At 41.3% G+C, this 13,548-nt stretch overlaps 1 protein-coding gene across 6 annotated transcripts in view; it reads left to right on the top strand.

Moving 5' to 3' along the window:
• The window catches only part of patj (PATJ crumbs cell polarity complex component), a 200,292-nt gene that overhangs the window by 4,224 nt on the left and 182,520 nt on the right, over nt 1–13,548 (top strand). For all 6 annotated transcript variants that reach the window (XM_074636625.1, XM_074636621.1, XM_074636626.1 and 3 more), the window contains 5 exons: nt 201–260; nt 367–545; nt 5,039–5,248; nt 5,351–5,490; nt 7,692–7,878. In XM_074636625.1, the coding sequence (XP_074492726.1) occupies nt 239–260; nt 367–545; nt 5,039–5,248; nt 5,351–5,490; nt 7,692–7,878 (738 nt within the window). In that variant the 5' untranslated portion in view covers nt 201–238. The remainder of the gene's footprint in view (nt 1–200; nt 261–366; nt 546–5,038; nt 5,249–5,350; nt 5,491–7,691; nt 7,879–13,548) is intronic.

Here is a 13,548-nt window from a genome sequence, read left to right as displayed (position 1 = left end):
AGTTGTTCCTCTTTGATGTGACGCTACTGTGCAGCAACACTTCCTGCAGATGTTTTAAATTAAAAGGCTCCCAGCAGCCAGACAGGAAATACACCCTTTCTTTCCTGGTAGATTTGAAACAGGAAACACCGTTATTTGTTGTCCAGTGTTTGAAATAAATGTGAAATAATGGATATTTGTGTCTGTCCGTCTCTGTTCAGATTGATCCAGAACGACGGACAGAGAGCAAGGGACGACAATGTATGAAAATGTCCCAATAGGTAAAATCTTCTCCCCGGTTCAACATTTCAAACAGCACACGTTGGATTTGCATGAATTATCTTTGTGTGTTTCTCTTTAATGAATACATCTTGTGCTTGTCCTCAGTGTCCTCAGCGGAGCGTCAGCAGGTACTGGGAGCTCTGGAGCGTCTGCAAGCCAAACTGGTTCAGAGGGAAGAGTGGACCCACAGTGAAACCATGGGCAACCTGAGGGAGACCCTGCAGAGTCCGCTGTTCAACCACATCCTGACCCTGCAGCACTCCATCAAACAGCTCCGAAACCAGGTGAGAAACAAAAAGCAACCTGCAGCTCAGAAACCAGAACCGAAGCAGCAGGAACTTTCTTTACGTCAAAAATGTGTTGTTAAAGTCTGCGTCAAATCAAATCAGAGATTTGTTTCTGAACACGTTATACATGTTAGAAAATAAGTGCTGAAAACATAAAAGACTGAACTATATATAGTACTGAATTGTGGAGTTATTTGGGGCGAACCTGAAATGGCCTGAAATCATGGCTCGATGACGCACTGGAGCGTCATTAGCATAACCCCTCCCCTAACACCATATAAGCTCAGAGCATCAGTGGTTCTCACACTCAATCGTGAGTTACACTTACTTACCACAGCCTACAGTTTGCTAGCAGTGGTGTACTGGCCATCTGGCATAAACTAACTCTTCTGCAGTGTGTAGTGTGCGTGCATGCACGTGCGAGGTGGAGCAACCTAATTTGATATGCTTGGCGATTTTTTTTAATCATTCAAATTTGGCTTGGTGGTTAATTACACATTTTTCTGTGGTGTGACAAACTCAGAACACATATTTATTTTTGCTTTACCTGGACTTTTAGTCAGTGAATATGTCTCTCAATGTGAGTGTGTTTTATGTATTTGCTCCATATTATTCTAAACGTGTCGTATGTGTTTCTCTTTCGTCCACAGTAGATCTATACCTTACGTACATAGATTAAATGATCAAGATGTTAACACATACAGTAGATGTTGTTGTTTTGTTCATTATCAGAGGAGCTTTCTTTGTTCATGTTTGAAGTGTTATATGATGCGGGTTGATATATATTTTGGAAATCAAAGTAAGAACTCAAAAACCTGTTATGGAAGATCTAAATGAGGTGGACAAAATATTAGAAACGCCTTTCACTCTAATAGTATTCTCCTTCGCTATGTATACATTAGTAGGCATTAAACACTAATAATTAATATCTTCATACAGGATTATCATATCACAACAAACAAAATATCAGACAACAAAATGAAACAAGTCAATGAATGAAAACAAAGTAATGAAGTGTTGTATGGCTTCAAAGATGTCTAAAGCGTCCTTGTGAACAAAGACTGAGTATTTCCACTGAGGTTGTTATTGTATCAGCGGGTGTTTCTTCTCACACCCTATAATGTACATTAGTGTATAATAAGCAGCTGTATCTACAGTCTAAAGTTGCAGCAGCTCTGCAGACTAATGAATGTTTCCCATCTGATGTGACTCCGCCCCAGGTGTTGACAGCCTATCAGGTATCAGTACACTGCCGCCTCCTGTCCAACAGTGTGACCTGTCAGTGGGGCTGAGCGGGGACATTGAATCCCCCTCTGCATCCCCATCTGTATTCAGCTCCAGCTCGTACTGACGTGGAGCCTTTACAATAAACAATCTGCAGGCCAAATTAAGATAATGGCAATAACTGACACTGGGCTTCATATTCTAAGTGCTGCGAAGGTCAGAGCCGAGTCTATGAAAGCGTCGGCTGGTAGCCGACGGAGGGTATATGAAGCAGGGACTTCTCTCTCTTTCTTTATTTATTTTCCCTCCCTCCCTCCCCCCCGGCTCTCTGCGGATCTATCAAGCTTTAATATCTAGTGTCTTGGTTTGAGTAACGGCCTTGTCGAGGCGGTATTGATGAAATGGCTCGGGATCCTGCTCCGTCAGCCTGGCCTAAATAAGCCGCAGACTGATAAGTTTCCACAATGTGAGTGTAAAGGTCATTAATACATTACCTGTTCAGAGAGAGAGAGCCTGCAGAGGAATCTATTGATTTTCCTTTTCTCCTCTCTCCTCCCCACTTACCCCCCGGCCTCGCCGCTTCATTTTTTATTTTTTTTTACTCCATGTCTTTCTTTTTTGTCGACAACGTCCTTGCATATAGAGCGTCTCTCTTTCCTTTCTGTCTGTCTCTCTCTTCTGTCTCTATCTCTCCATCTTCATCAGAGTTGACTCTTTGTTTTTGTGTTTGGTAATAAAACCTCTGTCTTTACACTGTTGTCCTTAGTGATTCTCACTGAACCTGTTCACATCATGGATGTATAAAGAGAACTGGATACAGCGTTAGAGGAGGTCTCCTGATCAAGCCTTTGAAAGTTGCTCAGTGGCGCATGAAGCCAAAAAAGCTTGACTTCCGAGTATAAAATGAACCGTATCTTCCAGCGATCTTCCGGATCCATTGGGCCCGTAGAACAGGCACAGTAGTATTTCCTTTAACCCCGCCTCCCAGGGCTCAAGCTTAAGGATGTCCCGTCGTCCCGGGGCCGTTGGAAATAGGATCGGGGAGGATGAAAATTAATTTTGGGATGAATTTGGGACGAGAGATTAAAGAAATTACCCTACTAACGTTACAATGAATGGCGATGAAAATGACGTTTTGTGTAGCACACACAGTTCTAGCTTTTTGGGGGCCCTGTTTTCAGGCTTTAAAAAAATTGTGACGAGAGACTTTGACCAATCACAGGTCATTTCAGAGAGAGTTCCTATTGAGCGTTGCCTATTGGCTGTGCTCCAGCTGGTGGGCGGTGCTTGGTATTTTCTCAGCAGATCTCAACATGGCTGCCGGGTCACAAACTTTCTAATTTTACAGCTAAACAGTACACTACAAGATGATTCTGAAAACATTTGAGGAGAGAAATAGGCATTACAGTAACAGAATATTGATTCATATTTGATCAGCGCTGCCTAGTTTGACCGTTTGATCGGAGTTCACGATTGACAGCCGACTCTCATAGACGGCAGCTGAACGGCAGACTCCAGATCAGCTCTGATTGCTTGTTTTCCTCCGGTCTGTGAAATCTTGCAGATGCCGTTAGGAGCACCGGAGGACTGAATCTGTTAATTTACCAGCAATTTGCCAGCTTCAACTGTGTTACTTCTAGTCTGGATTATGTGTTTAACTTCTTCGTATTTGTCTAATATAGTTTGCTCTTTGTTTGTAAAATGTGGCGCTCTGCCGGTCTATCTGCAAGTCAGTAGACTTGACCATGTCTGTGATTGGTCATATGCTGCAAACGCCACTAGGGATGTCATGGTACCAGGAATCTAGTAGTTGATACCAATACCAGTGAATTTACACGATTCTCGATACCAATTCGATACCACGGTAAAAAAATCAATAAATCCCATGTAATTCAACACGCACTCCTTTATTCAAACATTTGAACATTACAAAAAACAGAGGAATGTAGCCTTTAAGTAATAAATAAAAAGAAACGTCTATTAACATTGTAAAACAGACCAGTGGCATGTAGCCCTCAAGTATTTAAAACCAACTATATTGTCTGGATGTCTTTGAGGTGCTTTGCTAAATTGGAAGTATTTCCTCCTTTGGAAAGAAAAGTAGGACGACACCGTTACTGCAACGCATACTGCTTTTTGCGAATCTATTATTACTCCTTGTAAATCCGCCTCGAACGCAAAGTACTTCCATACCCGACTCTTGCTATTTGTTTTCTCAACGAGTTGAGGCGGAGGTGGAGCTGCAGCAGCTGCCATCTTTCACGTCTCGTGTTGTTCTTTTTTTCTGTGCTGTTACGGCGTTCTTCTTCTTCCTTCATTGCGAGGCAGATGAGAACACTTGTAAGCGTATACTGCCCCCATTACATGTGGAAGAATCGCATCTCCAGTACCTCCGCTCTGGTACCAAATGACCATTACAGGCATCGTTCGGTACCTTTGGTAACGAAGAAAACGAGTTCCGTCACATTTTTAGAATGTTGGTACCGAAGTATCGGTTCTCGTGACATCCCTAAACGCCACCCCTTTCATGTGAACACACACCTAGCCAGATAGAGAAACCCTGGGTTGATTTACCAAGTTGATAACCACCGTCGTAGGACCGCTTAGCGGGATCTTGGTTGTTAGGGTTAGTGAAGCCAGAGAATCTGGTCTGAGAAGAAACCCTGGGTATGTTGAACTGGCTTCATAGTACAGGCCTCAGGGTAGTAGTGTTCATGTGAACACACTCCTATTGATCGGTACCAACAAACACAAGCTCATTCATACTTTTATGTAATGTGTCTTCTTCTCTTTCTCCACCTCTTTCTCCTCTTTCTTCTCCTCTTCCTTCTTTTCATCCTTTCTCCTCCTCCTCTTCCTCGTCCTTCTTCTCCTCCTCTTTCTACTCTTCCTCCTGCTTTCTCTTTCCTTATCTCCTCCTCTTCCTTCTTCTTCTTCTCCTCCTCCTCCTCCTCCTCTTTCCCTTTCTCCTCCTCTTTCTTCTCTGCCTCCTCCTCCTCTTCTTCCTTTTCCACCTCCACCTCTTTCTCCTCTTCCTTCTTTTCCTGCCCTTTGTACTCTTCCTCCTCCTCTTCTTTCTTCTCCTCTTCTTCCTCCTCCTCTCTTTCCCTTTCCCTGTCTCCACCGCTTTTTCCTCCTCCTCCTCATCCTCTTTCCCTTTTTCCTCCTCCTCCTCTTTCTCTTTCTTCTCATCCCCTTCCCCTCCTTCTTACTTATTCTTCTCCTCCTCCTCCTCTTTCTCTCTCTGCTCCTCCTCCTGTCTGTAGCTGAGCAGTATGCCGCCTGATGCCTGCAGTGAGTTCAGCTTCTCCAAAAAGGGTCAGCTGATCATGAGCGCAGTTAATCCATCCAACAGCTCGGCCCCGCCCCCCCTGTCTGCCTCCTCCCTCCTGGCCAATGGCTCGTCTCCGCCTGTCCATCAGACTCCGCCCTCGTCTGACCTTCTCCTGCAGAAATGGATCTTCGCCGCCGCCAAGGTGGGTGGAGCTACAGAAACGCACCTGCAGGACGCACAGCATGCATACTGTATATTAATACATTAAATACCTGTGTTTGTGTCTGTGTGTGTTCGTGTGCAGGGTCGTCACACAGAGGTGTGTCAGCTGACTCGGCCTCTGTCTGGAGGTCTGGGCTTCAGCGTGGTCGGTCTGAATCCTGCAGGAAGCAGCAGTCAGGGCGTCTTCGTCAAACACATCCAGCCCGGAGGCATTGCACACAGGTTCACTGTTACAGCTTAAATTTCCCTACGATTAACATGAAGTCATGCTTAAAGAATCTTCCAGGTGTTTTAGTCCATTTATTACACATCTTGGGACACCGACCCGGAATGATTTATACGTGTAAGAAGTTACAAACAGTCCCTTTTTAAATGTGTAAATGAAACTTTAGTGCGATTTAGCAATTTAAAGAATAGTACCTATAGTTCCTTTCACTTGAGCACAATTAATTCACATCACCCACATTGAATAAACATGTTTGCTATTATTTCTGCCAAAATTAGAATGATTGATTTAAAAACATTTCCACGCGACAGTAAGATAACTTTGATAAAGTCTTTTTCATAGCACACTGAAATAAACTGCCTGGAAGGTAGGAAAAATATATATAAAAAAGCATTGGCAGCAGGGCTGAATGGTTTGAGGAATACATGTAACTGCAATATTCCTGGCCAACACCTTCAAACCCCAGGCCTGTACCACTGGTCTGCATAGTATTAAACACAGATTAATGTGTATCAAGCCTAAACACAAACTTAATTCTACATGATTTCCAAATGATCTGATGACACAATAGCTGCCTGTTTTGTAACATAAATGGTACAGCCAGACGACAACCGAGACTTTCATTTTGTAGTTAATTAACAAAATGAACGTTAATTAGATACGGCTGACTTTATATGACATCTTTAGAGGTGGAGAAACTCACGTTCTCAGACTACTGTATATTTAAGTTGTCATGGCTTTTTAAGTCATTGTTAAAGGTATAATATGCAAGAATTTCCTTACAAACAATGTTTAGATGATACAAAAATAATCCCTCTCAATCATCACTTGGTGGTGTCTGTTTCTGCAGAGACCCTGTCCTCTGCCCGTATTTTCCTCTTTTCTTCTTATTTTGTCAGCAAAGAGCCTTTGGGCTCAATGTGGGGATGTAACCCCCAGCCAATAACAGCGTGCAGGGTGTGCAGCCTGTTCAGGTCACCGAATATCATTGCTTTGTCACACCCCTCGGTGTCTGATACCGAGGCACAAGTCCATCTTTAGCTCTGTCAGATACAAAGCGGCCGTATTTCACAGATGAGAACGGGTTGTGTGTTCTTATGTGCATGTGCTCCAGACACCATGTCCCCCCCCCGCCCCCCCCCGTGCCCGAGAGCAGCTCTTAGCTGCAGAGGACAGGATGAAGCCTGCCCTTCTGCTGCATTCATTCAAAATCCAGCAACTCAGCACCTTCCCACAGAGTTGTGCGGAGGTGTGTGGCCTTTTGTTTGTGTCTGTAATGGCAGAAAACATCAGTTTGGGTTTTTCCTTTAACCACTATTCCACTTTCCTGTTGTTTTTTACCACATGCAGTGTGTGTCAGGCTCGCAGCCTTCTTCCCAAAAGAAATCCAGGGAGAGTATTACCGTTCACTGTAGCTTAGAATTTATTGCAAAATACACTTAATATGAAAACAAAAGGTAGACAGTTGATTTAGAGTCCAGTTTACCTTGTTGCAGAGTCCCATTTATCTGTCCCTATGGAGGGTGCAACACTCAAAAATGATATTATATTAACAAACTTAACTGTTGCTCCTACAGTGTCTATTTGTGTTTTAGAATGTAACCGCTGTGAAACAAGCAGAAAATAAGGTTTTATTTCTTTCTGATTAACTACTTTGTTCTCGCTAAAGCCGCTCCCTCTCTTCATTCACTCTATAGCTCGCTCAGCCGTCACTGCAGGGGAAGGGGCCAACTTTGATTTGCTGTGTGTTTTTAAACAGCAACCGACAACGGTTAAATATTATACCTTTTAATAATGCAATTAGTGATCTTTCAAATGGCTATTTTTATATAAAAATAATTAAAAGTTGTGCCCTACTTTGAATTGTAATATAACATGATTTATCGTAAATGGGTTAAAACATGCAAAAACATTGTTTATCTTTCTGATTTAATTTTGAAATATTCAAACCAATAAGCAGAACTTGAATACAGTGTACATTGTGTTGTTTTAGCATCTAACAGCTGCCGTATTTAACCAGCTGAGTGGTTTGTAGCTTCCCAACATAGAAACTAATAAGTGGATTACTAAAAGCTAACCAACTAGCTGTGTAGCTGCTAATAAAAGTAAATATCAGTCATTTTGTTTACATTTCTGCAGAAGACTTTTATCTGTATCATGTTATTGAAAAGTCTTGACTGATGTGTTGTGGCTGCAGGGACGGGCGTCTCCAGGAGAGGGACCAGATCCTGGTGATAAACGGCTGTCCTCTGGAGCCGGGCATCAGTCAGCAGCAGGCCCTGAGCCTCCTGCAGCAGCCCGGAGAGACGGTGGAGCTGGTGGTGGCCAGAGACCACCCACTCAACACATCATCATCATCACAACCTACCACCGCCATCAACACGGTAAGAAAAGTCTGAAGGTCATCCCAAAAGGTCGACTGTGTCACCTCAGTGCAAAAAGTGTAAATGCAATTTTATTTGTCTTTCCAAAAACAGTTTCATGGTTATTAAGGACAGTTTCCACTGGGTGATTTGGTCAACTGGTCCTTTAAGGGTTCTCTATACGGAATTTAGAGCATTTCTATTGCCTCCACACGGTTCTCAACATGGCGATAGCTGAGCCAGCGGCGCGCAGCTAACGGCTTAAAGTTTATCACAAACATTCAGAAGCAACACTTTTGGAGATACATTGTTTTCACTGGACCGGAAGGGGATGAAAATGACGACTGCAATCTAAGTTACTGTAGGTAATATACGCTGACTATGGATAAGGATATACAGACGTAGGCAAAGTTGTTGGTAACGTTCCGTTAAAGAGAGAAAAACCCACAATGGTCACTGAAATAACTTGAAACTGACAAAAGTAATAATAAATAAAAATTCACTGAAAATGAACTAATGAAAATCAGATATTGTTTTTGAATTATGGTTCAGCAGAATCATTTAAAAAAACAAACTAATGAAACTGGCCTAGACAAAAATTATGGTAACATTAACTTAATATTTTGTTGCACAACCTTTTGAGGCAATCACTGCAATCAAGTGATTTCTGTAACTCAATGAGACTTCTGCACCTGTTGACAGGTATGTTGGCACACTCCTCGTGAGCAAACTGCTCCAGCTGTCTCAGGTTTGAAGGGTGCCTTCTCCAGACTGCATGTTTCAGCTCCTTCCACAGATGTTCAATAGGATTTAGATCAGGGCTCATAGAAGGCCACTTCAGAATAGTCCAATGTTTTGTTCTTAGCCATTCTTGGGTGTTTTTAGCTGTGTTTTGGGTCATTATCCTGTTTGAGGATCCATGACCTGCAACTGAGACCAAGCTTTCTGACACTGGGCAGCACATTTCGCTCCAGAATGCCTTGATAGTCTTGAGATTTCATTGCACCCTGCACAGATTCAAGACACCCTGTGCCAGATGCAACAAAGCAGCCCCATAACATAACCGAGCCTCCTCCATGTTTCACATTAGGTACAGTGTTCTTTTCTTTGGATGCTTCATTTTTGCGTCTGTGAACATAGAGCTGATGTGACTTGCCAAAAAGCTCCAGTTTTGTCTCATCTGTCCAAAGGACATTCTCCCAGAAGCTTTGTGGCTTGTCAATATGCATTTTGGAAAATTCCAGTCTCGCCTTTTTATGATTTGGTGTCCTCCTCGGTTATCTTCCATTAAGTCCACTTTGGCTCAAACAGTGACGGATGGTGCGATCTGACACTGATGTACCTTGACCTTGGAGTTCACCGCTAATCTCTTTGGAAGTTGTTCTGGGCTCTTTGGTTACCATTCGTATTATCCGTCTCTTCAATATGTCATCAATTTTCCCCTTGCGGCCACGTCCCGGGAGGTAGGCTACAGTCCCATGGACCTTAAACTTCTGAATAATATGTGCAGCTGTAGTCACAGGAACATCAAGCTGCTTGGAGATGGTCTTATAGCCTTTACCTTTAACATGAAGGTCTATAATGTTCTTTCTGATCTCCTGAGACAACTCTCTCCTTAGCTTTCTGTGGTCCATGTTCAGTGTGGTACACACCATGATGCCAAACAGCACAGTGACTACTTTTCACCCTTTAAATAGGCAGACTGACTGATTACAAGTTTGAAGATACCTGTGATGCTAATTACAGGACACACCTTAGTTTAATATGTCCCTATGGTCACATTATTTTACATCTTTTCTAGGGGTACCATCATTTTTGTCCTGGCCAGTTTCATTAGTTTGTTTTTTAAAATGATTCTGTTGAACCACAATTCAAAAACAATATCTGATTTTCATTAGTTCATTTTCAGTAAATTTTTATTTATTATTACTTTTGTCAGTTTCAAGTTATTTCAGTGACCATTGTGGGTTTTTCTCTCTTTAACGGAACGTTACCAACAACTTTGCCTACGTCTGTATGTATACACATGTGGAGCATCATAATGTAGAACCCTACATCAGGTCACGTGGGAAAAAGTTTTTAGAAGGGCTTGAGAAAATAGCATTTTGACACAAGAACATACGTACTTTGACCAAAATGTATATGTTTGGATTTTAATATATAAGGAACAGCACTGTGAATCTACAGAATGGTATAAAGACCTAAAACAAACAAATAGTGGACCCACCCTTTAAAAGCTAGTGCTAATTTGTTTGTCTAAATTCTAAACCTTTTATGGTATTGTGTCGCTACAGAGACGGTTAGCTCACTCAGCTGTGCTAGCAGCAGATTCTTAAATGTGGAAGGTAAGATGCAGTATAACTCCAGATGGAAGCTGCTCTTCTGATAGTAACGTTTTATGGTCAGTTGTTTGAGAGAAACAGGAAAACACGCTGAGATTGTGAAATAAAGTAATTCCCAAATCTTTAGCATCCATTTTAGGGTTTAAAAAAAAAAAGAAATCAATATTAAGCGTTTGATTTCCCTTAAATGATATGTTCCAGAATGTATGTCAGAGTTAGTAAACTCCCTGCTGTACAATTTAAATGACCATTATTTGGTGTATGTTGAGCTGTAAAACTGTGCGTCAGCTTTTCTCATTTTGGAACAAAACGTGAATGCAAATTGAAGTCTGAGTTTGCACATTTGCTCATTGTTGAGCTTTATAAAATTACTTTTAAGATCTGATCCTAAACCAGCAGAGCTGAAATCACCTTTATACTGTGTGTTCAGCCAGCTACACACACACACACACACACACACACACACACACACACACACACACACACACACACACACACACACACACACACACACACACAGACACACACACAGACATCACCCAGCAGCTTGGCTGTCACTCAAAACAAGCATTGCAGAGAGGGCGTCAATCATAACTGGAGGTCACTTTGAGGCCACGCCTCTGTATCAGAGTGAGACCTCCTGTTTATGACGAGCAGTAAGTCTGCTGACATTGACTCGGATGATTTTTATGACCTTTAAAGCCTATAGGAAATCAAGTTAGTGCTCCACTTGCAGCATCGCTCCTGACAATATGTATTTAAGTCTGTGAGGAGGCACGATCGATGAATGTCGACATGACGGAAGAGTCAAAGCCTGGCAGCGAGGCGGGAGAGAGGGAGTGCAGAGACAGAGCTGAATGAGGAAGTGACGTAATTATGAAACTCAATGCACAATTACCTGAATCTGAGCTGTGATGAAGGGTCGACGGTCATCTTTGGGTGACTTCACCTGGGGTGAATTTGGAAGGTGAAAATGAGGGAGGAAGACGTGAGTGAGATATTTAATTGGCTTTAATTAAATCTGAGTTTCCCAAACTGTGGTCCGTGGAGTTCAGAGGATTCTGGTGGAAGAAGTATTCATTACACGCCAGAATTGTCTCTGTCATTGTTACATTCGTATATATTGTACTGTTGGATTATTATTATTAATGCAGTAAAATGCATTTTAATATTGTAGCTGGCTGCAGTAGAGCTTATTTTGTGTACGTATATGCAGTATATGTATATATATGTATGTGTGTATATATACAGTATGTATATATGTAGTGTATATGTATATACAGTATAGATAAATGTAATCATTTCAAAAATTCAGGTTTCTCTCTAACGAAATATTCTGCTTCAATCCATATTTGTTGGCGTTTAGTTTTTCAAAAAAAACATTTTCACTGCGATCAAAAAACTGTTTGCTCTTCCACAAAGTGGGGCACACACCTGTATTAATGTTGCGGTCTAGCAGCAATCTAACAGCACCATAAATTACATTTATGTAACCAGACTAACTCATATCATAAAAAAAAAATATGATGACACACATTCAAGGCTTAATTCGAAAACCTCATTAAAAGCTTCAAATATAAAAAAAAGACATTAGGTACAGCCTTAATGCGTACACATCAAAAATGTATTTTCTGCGTAGTTTGTGAGAGAGAGAGGAGGTGAGACTGGTTCCTTCTGCTCTCTGTGTTTTAATGCAGCAGAATTCACCATCTAATTGTTTTTATTTATACATTTCTCTGCTTCTGTTGTCAAACAATGGAGTGATTATGACATTTATCATCCCGGCTCATTCACAAGCTGCTGAGCTGCAGATCAAATTATGATCATGACATCATCGGACTAAATGAATGAAAATGCAATGACAGTAGCTGTGCTGCGAGATCAGCTGTGTTGATCACAGGAAGTTAGAGGTCTATCATCTGTTACTATCTAAATGAGTCGCAAATGTGTTATGTATTAGGGCTGTCAAAGTTAACACGATAATAACGCGTTACCGCCACTAGTTTCTTGCGATAATTTCTTGTGATCGTGATTTTTAGGTTGTAGTGGGCTCACTTATAAGCTAGTGAAGATACTGGTATCGTATGAAACTAGAAATCCTAAGGAATCCATTGGCCATGCCATACTACAATGACGTGAAGGACGTTAAATAATATAATTTTGGAGAGGAAAAACTGGCAGGGCAATTTCAAAGGGGTCCCTTGACCTCTGACCTCCAGATCTGTGAATGTAAATGGGTTCTATGGGTACCCACGAGTCTCCCCTTTACAGACATGCCCACTTTATGATAATCACATGCAGTTTGGGGCAAGTCATAGTCAAGTCAGCACACTGACACACTCACAGCTGTTGTTGCCTGTTGGGCTGCAGTTTGCCATGTTATGATCTGAGTATATTGTTTTATGTTAAATGCAGTACCTGTGAGGGTTTCTGGATCAATATCTGTCATTGTTTTGTGTTGTTAATTGATTTCTAATAATAAATATATACATACATTTGCATAAAGCAGCATATTTGTCTACTCCCATGTTGATAAGAGGATTAAATACTTGATAAATCTCCCTTTAAGATACATTTTGAACAGATAAAAAAAGTGTTAATAATTTGCGATTAATCGTGATTAATTATGATCACGATAAATTATGAGCATAAAACAATGTTCTGCCTTAATGCCTTAACATATATGAACAATGATTGTATTAACTATGGACAATCATGCGATTAATCACAATTAAATATTTGAATCAATTGACAGCCTTAGTATTTCTGTTTGTAAAATACAAAGAATGCCGGTAAAATAATCTATAATATATAGATATAATCTATATAATCTTAAGTGTGGATGCTGAGGAAACAGATGCTCCATTTCTTCTTTCCTTGCCAAAATCTTATGTCATTCTGACTCTAACACCAAAACAAAAAGGTTTCTCTCATAAGAATTCATTCAGGTATTACAGAACCCTGAGCCTTTAATGGGAAATAAAGAGAAAATCCTGAATGATCCTTTTCCACGGACAGCCATACAGTAGATGTTGTTAATAAAAAGCAGACGGAAGAATCCCCGACACTACGTATAGATGGAGCAGAGTTAGAGAACCTGTTACTGCATATATACCTGAGTTATTGGACTGAATACATGAGAGGAGGACATGCAAATGTTTGAGAACTTTGACATTTAAATAACCAGAAGAAAAGACTTCCAGTAAGAAAAACGATGTGGTGACAAAGCGATGCAGGTCTGGACTGTTAATGTGAGCTGAGGATCACAGGTTAGCCTCAGCTGTAATGATTCTGCCCTGCTCTATTGTCGGGTCATTATCACACAGAATTACACTGCCCCTCTTGTTTG

The sequence above is a fragment of the Sebastes fasciatus genome, chromosome 5 (assembly GCF_043250625.1).
Source record: "Sebastes fasciatus isolate fSebFas1 chromosome 5, fSebFas1.pri, whole genome shotgun sequence".
NCBI classification, from domain to species: domain Eukaryota; kingdom Metazoa; phylum Chordata; class Actinopteri; order Perciformes; family Sebastidae; genus Sebastes; species Sebastes fasciatus.
This window is presented reverse-complemented; position numbering and strand designations above follow the sequence as displayed.